General features: G+C 33.0%; 1 protein-coding gene across 4 annotated transcripts; it reads left to right on the forward strand.

Moving 5' to 3' along the window:
* The first annotated feature begins 4,932 nt into the window (after window positions 1–4,932).
* LOC123893004 (pentatricopeptide repeat-containing protein At2g38420, mitochondrial-like) lies at window positions 4,933–7,810 on the forward strand. 4 transcript variants are annotated; one of them, XM_045942920.1, is made up of 3 exons: window positions 4,933–5,155; window positions 5,967–6,572; window positions 6,713–7,810. In XM_045942920.1, the coding sequence occupies exons 2-3, from the start codon at window positions 6,514–6,516 to the stop codon at window positions 7,716–7,718; spliced, it is 1,065 nt and encodes a 354-aa protein (XP_045798876.1). In that variant the 5' UTR covers window positions 4,933–5,155; window positions 5,967–6,513; the 3' UTR covers window positions 7,719–7,810. The 4 variants fall into 4 exon arrangements, with proteins under 4 accessions (XP_045798876.1, XP_045798877.1, XP_045798878.1 ...); XM_045942921.1 differs by having other exon boundaries at window positions 4,934–5,155; window positions 5,967–6,139; XM_045942922.1 differs by having other exon boundaries at window positions 4,934–5,155; window positions 5,967–6,051.
* Window positions 7,811–9,773: the final 1,963 nt, after the last annotated feature.

Raw genomic sequence — 9,773 nt, forward strand, 5'->3', positions numbered from 1 at the left:
GTTACAGACCGTTGATTTCCATCAGACAGCCAATATCTGATCTCATCAAGACTGTCTGATCAATCCGACAGCCCAGATCATCCTGATCCATCAGATTCCAGCGCGTGCGCCACACTGGATTACAACCTGGAGAGAGAAAAATTTGCTTTTTAAAAGTAGGACACGTGTCACACAATGGTTGGCTGGACGTGATTTTTGTTCATTTAATACTTTGAACTCAATTATTTCGTTGTAAATTAATTTTTTATTTTTTATTTTTTATACCAAAATTCATAATTTTTTTTTTCTACAAATAGAGACTTGGTTCGTTTGATTTGGACACCGAAAAAAAAATGCAATTTTTCACTACCTTAATCTCATTTTTTGTCTACTAAATACGTTACTTGTGTGTTGTAATTTAACACGCACCACTCAACCAACTCACTGAAACCATTATACCAGGAAAATAGTAGATAATATTCTGGAACTTTTGGTATATTTTATGAAATTTTTGGAGACCTGAAACTATTTTTAGTTAATTAAATGAGATAAAACGGTAATTAAAAACTAATGTTTGCTTCTGAAACCATTTTACTGGTAGAATGGTTGCACATAGTTGTATTCTGAAACCATTTTACTGGTAGAATGGTTTCAATGAGTAATTTATTAATTGTGTTTGCTTCTGAAACCATTTATCTGGTACAATGGTTTCAGAGAGTTGTAATCTGAAACCATTTTGCTGGTAGAATGGTTTCAGTAAGTTGATTATTAGTTATTTGCTTCTGAAACCATTTAGCTTGTAGAATGGTTGCACATAGTTGTACTCTGAAACTATTTTACTGGTAGAATGGTTTCTGTGAGTAATTTATTAATTGTGTTTGCTTCTGAAACCATTTATCTGGTACAATGGTTTCAGAGAGTTGTAATCTGAAACCATTTTCCTGGTAGAATGGTTTCAGTGAGTTGATGTAAGGTAGTGAAAAATGAGATTAAGGTAGTGAAAAATTGGGTTTTTTTTTCTGTGTCCAAATCAAACGAACCAAGTCTCTATTTGTAGAGAAAAAAAAATTATGAATTTTGGTATAAAAAAAAAATAAAAAATTAATTTACAACGAAATAATTGAGTTCAAAGTATTAAATGGAAAAAAATCACGCCCAGCCAATCAGACAGCGACACGTGTCCTGCTTTTAAAAAGTAGATTCTTCTCTCTCCAGGGTGTAATCCAGTGTGGTGCACTCGCTGGAATCTGATGGATTCGGATGATCTGGGATGTCTGATTGATCAGACAGTCTTGATGAGATCAGATCTTGGCTGTCTGATGGAAATCAACGGCCTGTAACCATGGTCCTGCGGTACGCGCGCGACACTGGATCCGCGTCCATTGATGGTAATTTGGTTAATTAATTAAAAAGAATGGGTATTTTGGTCCAACTGAAAAGGTGCACTTTGCTAATTTAGACCAAACTGGGTCTAAGTTAGCAGCCCCCTATATATATATATATATATATATATATATATATATATATATATATATATATATATATATATGAGTCAGGATTCGTGGACACCAACTAGTTTGACACCAGATGTTACCTCTTTCAATAACGTTTTAACCGATATAAATTTTATAAAATCTACCTCTTTCGTTGGAGAGTTTTTCCTTAAATTTCTTTCATGCCTCTTTAATCGATATCGAAGGTCACAGAGGTACTAGGCAACAAGAACATGCCATAAAATGCATTATGAAAAGCACTTTTTAAATTGTAGGTAATCTTTTGTCTTCTCTTCTCCCCCTTGTTCGTGACTGTGTATCTGACACTTCTGTTTCTCCCATCTCTCATTTACCTTCTTCAAGATTCAACGCTAAAACTAAAACCCAAAAACTAAAACACAATTTTTCATCTGCAATTTTTCTTGTAGACGGTTCTGCATGTTTTATTTTTTGTTTTCAAAGTGAGCTTCAATTTCAATTCCTGCTGTGTTTCTGTAAATTAATTGAAAGTTCTTATAACAAAATCCAAGATCTATAAAACCTATAAAACTAAAAGAATAAAAAAACACTATCCAACTAATTATTGCAGGGTGCTAATTGGGCATTTGAAATTTTCAATTGTAAATGTAAACCATGTGGAGAATGAAGATTTGGATATTGGAATTTTTCAATTAGAATCGGTTATCTGGTTATCGTGAATTAATTTGGTTTGTCCACAATCCAATAGTGAATGTGAAGGGAGAAAAAGGAAGAACAATGAAATAAGAGAGAAAGAGGGAGCAAGACAATTCAGTTTCTTTAACTCTATCCATGTAGTTCAAATCAAGTTCAGAAAGACCCCGTTTCTTTAACTCTTTTACAAGTCCAAGGGTCTGTTTGTTTCAACTTTAAACAAATTGATTTATTTCTTTGTATTTTTCAAAATAGATTTTCTAAAACTGTTTTTCAAAATATTAGAAGTTTTTTTATATTCGTTTTTTTTAAAATTGAAACACTAATTTTGACATCATATAACATAAACACACATTATTGAAGATAAAAATATAGTCAAGATCACAATTTTTTCAAAAAGTTGTATTTCAAAAATGATTTTTATGAAAATCTATTTGAAATAGCTTCCAAATTAAGTGATTTTTCGAAATTTTGATATCCAATTTTTTTTTCAATAAAATGATCAAATACATAAAATAACATTTTAAGAATAACTATTCAAACCAAATTTTCATCAGAAGCTTTTATAAAAAAATTCTTTGTAAATCATCGATCAAATTGAGCTTAACAATATTGTTAATGATGTCGCCACCATCACAATTAAAAATGTATGTTCAACACCAAAAGGACAAAAATCTGTGATTCAAGAACAAAGGGTGGTTTCAGAGAAAAGGAACATGGACATCGATTCTGTTAAGGTTATTAATGATGTTTATAACACCAATAGGTCAAAGATTTCGGCTATCAGAAGAAATTTCAACATGCCATAATCAACAAAGTAAGAGAGAATACCTTTAGATTCACCGGTTTCATTTGAAGGTCAAAGATTTCGAATATCACAAACTTAGAGATTTTCTTCTATCTTGCACTTCAAGATTCTATGCTTTCATTTGTTTGCTGATATGTATATGCTTCAAAATCTTGGATTTAAAGTTAGTATTGATGTTAGGGGACAATGTTACATTACTTAATCTTTTTTATTTTCTGCTAATTTTGGCTTTGTAGAGTTTTTTAGTCACTAAATTTAGCGGTGTTACTCTCTAACTAGTAAATCTATGTTTTTGACCTTTGAATTAGTTGTGCTAACTTTCTTTTAATTGTCTTTATCTTATGGCTAATTATCTTGTCTTATCTCATGACTTTGACACCAATTTAATTAAGGCCAATGTTAAACAGTGCACTGAGACCCACTTACTTTACATAAATAGAAGAGAAAAAATAAATTCATTAATTAAAAAATTAAAAATAAGAAAGAGAGTGTTCTACAATGACCAGTTTCTTTCTTTTGAGTTGTATACACGCGCGTCTTTTAGTTTTCCCATTTCTTTCACATTATCAAACAACCGTACACCATCTCGCCATCCCAAATCGCTCCGCCAAAATCGACCACCGTACACCATTATCTTCACCCCACAATCAGCGCTCTCTCTTTCTCTCTTGCAGGTGCTGCCTCTCTTTCACGGTTATACTTTTTCTCTCTTTCCTTTCTTCAAATTTTTGTTTGTTCGGTTTCTATATATTCAAGCCCAAATTTTTGTTTGTTCTGTTTCTTCAAATTTTTGTTTGTTCCCATCTTGAATGTATGTTTTCCATCGTGATTTGCCGAAAGCCCCAAATTATGGGCTCCACTGAGATTGAAAATAAAAATGATTTTTTTTATGATGATTTTTTTTACACTGTTTTTTTTTTTTACAATGATTTTTTTTTACAATGATTGAAAATAAATATTATATGTGTTGCAATTGTTAAAAAAAAAACCCAATAATATGGAGGTGGGGGTGGCTAAGGACGCACGTCTGTTTTTTTTTTTGACCAAAAATAAAGGATATTCATTCATTCAAACTGATAGAGTACATCGATGTAATACAAATTCAAATTTGCTAAAAACAAAAAGGATGAATCTGCAAACAAACTCACAGCATCCATGTTAATAGCATAAAACGGCAAATTACATAAGCCTACATATATGACTATATTGAAGTGTCTGGAATGTCCATGCCCCCAGATCTGCAGCGTTGATGACACAAAAGTCGACATTGGATAGATTTGTACTTGATCGGATCTAGTCCTTCAATCTGAAACAAATGAACACCGCACAAAGACGGGATAACAAAATACACCGCACAAAGACGGCACAACAGAATACACCGCACAAAAACGGGATAACAAATAACACAAAACCAAACAAATATGTGAAAAATCACACTTATTTAACAACGAGAAAGAAAAAACAATTTGGAGGGGTGATTTTAGGTCAAGATTTGACTTGAAATCACCCCTCTTTGATAAATTAAGAAGAAGAAAAAAAGTGACGGCTAGGGTTAGAACTTAGGAGATGAGAGAATAGTTAATGAGCTCAAGGACGCACGTCTGTTGGTTGCAATTGAAAAAGTATTTGCATTTTGTTTTGCAAGCAATAATAGTGGGTTCTATGAGCATTTAATCTTCCTTAATCAGTGCACCCTAGTACACTGTTTAACAACATCACCCATTAATTAAATCAACATACTAGTATATCTTATACAAAAACAATTTAAATTTATTTTAGCTTTTGTTATAGAAATAGTTTATGCATAAATGGCTGTGTTATAAGCTACTATTACTAAGTTGTTTATCCTTCGTCCTATTTTATAAGATTTCATTTGACTAAATATACTATTCATATATTTTGTTTTGACCGTATTTTTCTAAATATTAGGTAATTACAAAAAAAAAACCCTAAAAATCCTATCATATCATGTCTTTCAGATTCTTTCTGGTCTCAACCTCGCTCTCTCATCTCTATGTCTCCACTGTCACCTCGCTACGCCACCGCTGTTGGTTCTCTCTAGCGGTCTTGTGTATCACATTGCTGCACCACCGGCTCTTCTCTCGCATCTCACCTCGATCTGCCGCTCACCGTCACCGATTCGCTTCGAGTTCGATAACTGCAAAGTCACACATTACATTATAGAATCAAGTGGCAAGGAGCAGTAAGAAGTTGTTTAGATTTCGATGATTGTAGAGTGCAATTAACATGGTTTCAATTTGAAACTAGTGTTTTTTTTTTTACCATTGTTGCTTCATGCTTAATACTTAAATTTGGAATTGGTATGTCTAAATTGAATCAAAGAGAAATGGATTTTTGAATTTGTGTTGTTATTATTGAAAACATGTTCTCCAAGAACGCAATGTAGGGGAAATTGGACGCGCTGAAATGGGACAAATTCAGTTAATTAAGTGATAGGGAGGTTATTTGAGATTTACATTGACTTATTCACACATTTAATTATCTTTGAATTGGGATGACTGTTTGATGTGCTTGTATGGTGGCTCATGTACCCAATTTATGTTTAAGATTTATTATACTTTAAGGAGATTTATTCTTTTGAATCTTTTAAAAATGCATGAGATTAACCAAGAAGAAACACGCTCCTGCATTATCTTTAGCTAGGTACCCATATATGTACTTGCATATATCTACATCTTTGAAGTCACAAAAATAGTTCTAAATACTTACTGATATCTCTAGGCTAATCTCCTTATAAACAAACACCTGTATATATGTATATATAAAGTTTATCTATGGATTTCCGAGTATGGAAATAGGTTAAGGTAGCAAGTGGCGGATGCCATATGGGGAGAATTCAATATTTGATTGCTTTTACCCTTAGGCCTCTCAATTTGTATCTAGTTGGTCCTTACTCTTTGAGTTACTTCATGATTAATTTGTGTCACTAATTTAGTGCAATTTGAGTCACTAATTTGAGGCATTGATGCATTTTTCATCATTATATTTATCAGGTGCTTTGTGGATAAGAGAGGAATAGAAAGGAGCTTTGGAGGAAGCTGTTGTTGAGTATCCAAGAGGACTCTTGCCACTATATGTGTAATAGTTATTGCCGATGACTTTTGTATATTTACAATCTACAAATCAAACCCGGCAAAGAGAGACAAAGATTCATCCAATTTATCATGTAAAAAAAAATTGGTCATCATTATTTTGTTTAAACCTCAAACTCTGCTAATTCTCTGTCTCTTGTTTCTCTGTTCCTCAAAAGAATTCCAAAAATGGTGAGGAACCCTTTATCCAAAAGTGCAAACAAATACCTTAGAAAATTCAGAAAATGGCCACATTCACCTTACAAAACTTCATGGCACCACAATTTTGGTGAACAACAAGCTATGCAAATTCTCAAACAAGCAACCATTCAACCCCAAACACAAAACAACAACAACCCTTTTCTTCTTTCCACTCTTATTGACTCATTCAAAGCTTATAACACTGACCCAACTCCGAAAGCTTACTTTTATCTCATCAAAACCTTAACCAACAACACTTCACAATTACATGAAATTCCTCATATTCTCAACCATCTTGAACACAACGAGAAATTTGAAACACCTGAGGTCATCTTTTTGTATCTTATTAAGTTCTATGGTTTTGTTGATAGTGTTCAAGATGCTATTGATTTGTTTTTCAGAATCCCTAGGTTTAGGTGCACACCAACTGTTTGTTCTTTGAACTTGTTGCTTTCATTGCTTTGTAGGAAGCAAGAGTGTCTCAAAATGGTTCCAAATATTTTGTTGAAGAGTCAGCATATGAAAATTCGTCTCGAGGAATCGACTTTTCGGGTTTTGATTGAGGCATTGTGTAGAATTAAGAGGGTTGATTATGCTATGAAGATAATGAATTGTATGATTGAAGATGGTTATAGTTTGGATGATAAGATATGTTCTTTGATTATATTGTCGTTGTGTGAACAAAACAATTTGACTAGCGCTGAGGCTTTGTTTGTTTGGGGAAATATGAGGAAACTAGGGTTTTGTCCTGGTGTAATGGATTGCACCAATATGATTAGGTTTTTGGTAAAGGAAGGGAAGGTTAAGGATGCTTTGGAAATTTTGAATCAGCTCAAAGAAGATGGAATTAAGCCTGATATTGTTTGTTATACTATTGTTTTGAGTGGAATTGTTAAAGAAGGTGATTATGTGAAGTTAGATGAATTATTTGATGAAATAATTGTATTAGGACTTATTCCTGATGTTTATACTTACAATGTGTATATAAATGGTTTGTGTAAGCAGAACAATTTTGATGAGGCAATGAAGATTGTTGTTTCTATGGAAAAGTTAGGATGCAAACCAAATGTGGTTACTTACAATACTTTATTAGGTGCATTTTGTTTGAAAGAGGATTTAGGCAAGGCAAAGAGGGTAATGAAGGAGATGAGGTTGAAGGGTGTTGAGCCAAACTTGCATACATACAGGATCATGCTTGATGGTTTGGTTGGTAAAGGTGAGATTGGTGAAGCATGTGTTTTGTTGGAGGAAATGATGGAGAAGTGCTTTTATCCTAGATCTTCAACATTTGATAGTATCATGCTTCAAATGTGTCAAAACGGTTTGATTACTGATTCAGTTGTGTTGATGAATAAAATTGTTACAAAAAGTTATGTTCCAGGAGTCAAGGTTTGGGAAGCATTGCTTCTTAACTTAGGATCTAAGATTACCTATACAGAAACCACATTTGTTGGATTGTTGGGCCAAAATTAATCTGTTACGGATTGGACCACGGCCATCCGAATTGGATCATAGCGCCAGAACCGTGATGATGTTTTCTCTCCCCACCCCCCGTGATTCTTTTATACCCCCTAAATTTCCAATTTTACCCTTGCAAAAAACTTCGGTTTATAGAAACCGAAGTTTTTTTTGCCTTGAAAACCGAAATTTATTCTGAATTTGTACTAGAAAAAATTCGGTTTCTGCGAACCGAAGTTTTTTGCAAGGGCAAAATCGGAATATTGGGGGGTATAAAAGAATCACGGGGGGTGGGGAGAGAAAACATCAACCGTGATATGTACTATTGACTTGATCTGGAATTGTATTGTCTCTCATTCTTTATATTATATTTGGTTGAAGATCTCCTCAGTTAACAAAGAAGAGACTTGAAATCTTCAACTGGAATCACCAGTTGTTCACACTTATGCTTTTTTCATAATCTATATGAGTACATGTAAAAACACACACAATGGCAAAATTGCTACTCACATACACTGACAAATTGTTATTTTGATTAGGTCTTGCAAAATACTAACATTAATGTGCTATTTCTATAAAAAAAATATTTGGTTATTTTATATGCAAAAATCCGTTATTATTTGCACCGTGTTCATTTCGTATTTTGTGTACTTATATGCGAAAATTCATTAAATACTTGCACTGCACTTGTTGCGGATTTCTGTTCTTATATTTGCGGTAATAAATTTTTATGTCCTGACATAATAAAATTTAGGGTTAAATATAATTTTGGTCCTTATAAAATGTGGACCTTTTAAGTTTAGTCATTACTTAATTTTTATTAAATTTGTAGTCCCTATAATTTGTTTTCTTGCAAATAGTTTTAGTCCCTACTAAAACCAAATTTGTTTAATTATCGTTAAACTCCTAAACTTTTTATATTCTGTTTTTTATTTAATATTGAAGAGGGCATAAAGCCCAAAGAAGAAAAATTACAAGGACATTAATCTGGGGGTAGTGTTCCCTAGAAGATCAAATTGATAAATGTCTCTAAGTTGAGATGGAACACTATCATAAAATACAATGTTGAAATCTAAGTGCATCCAATATTAGCCAAAACATTCACACTAATATTAGCTTCCCGATAAGTGTGGTTAATTTCAACTAGCCAATCCATCTCTAGCAATTGCCATATTTGCTTCAGCAAGGAACATCCTAAGGAACTTGACGAGTTTCCTTTCTTGAGTATGTGCACCACCATTTCGGAATCAATGTGCAGCTCCACCTTTTTAAATCCCAACCTATGTACATGTCGAAGCCCTTCGTAAACTCCCATAGCTCAGCCACAAATGCACTACACAAGCCCACACACTTTGCAAAACCCCCTAATCACTCTCCTTGGCTACCCCTAATTACTCCTCCACAGCCGGCCACTAAGTTTTCCTTGTAAGCCCCATCAGTATTGAGCTTAACAAACATATTCTTTGGAGGCTTCCAACCTATGATGGCCACTCATTTATCTCTCCTTGTAACAAGGTTACCGTTAGCTGCTGCACTTCCATATTCATGCATCAGCTGCATGCATAACGTGTTGGTGTGGTCTTGCTGGAATTCAAAAATATAAGTTGTCTTAAAGGTAGGGATCAAAATTGAGTTTAGGATTGTTTTCCAAGACTAAAAATTTAATAAAAATTAAATAAGCACTAAACTTTAAAGTCACCATTTTGTAGGGAAAAAATATATTTAACCTTAAAATTTATAATGTTGTGAGTATTTTCAAAATACCAACATTAAAGTGGTATTTCTATAAAATATTTATTTATTTTATATGCAAAAATATGTTAATTATGGCTATTTTTTTTTAAAAAAAACAGCTTTATTTTCATAAATTCTCTAATGTAATTTACGAAAAGGGTCCGTAGCATGTGTATAGTTCATGTAAACTTATAGCTCATGTACACTTAAACGCTTATTATAATAAGTGCTTAGACTATAAGCCGCAAAAATATAGTTTATCCTCTCCATTTGTTTTTCCCATTTTTCCTCTCCATTACTATTTTTATTTTTTGATTCACTCTCCATTACTATAGT

Source organism: Trifolium pratense, linkage group LG6 (assembly GCF_020283565.1).
Source record: "Trifolium pratense cultivar HEN17-A07 linkage group LG6, ARS_RC_1.1, whole genome shotgun sequence".
Lineage (NCBI taxonomy): Eukaryota > Viridiplantae > Streptophyta > Magnoliopsida > Fabales > Fabaceae > Trifolium > Trifolium pratense.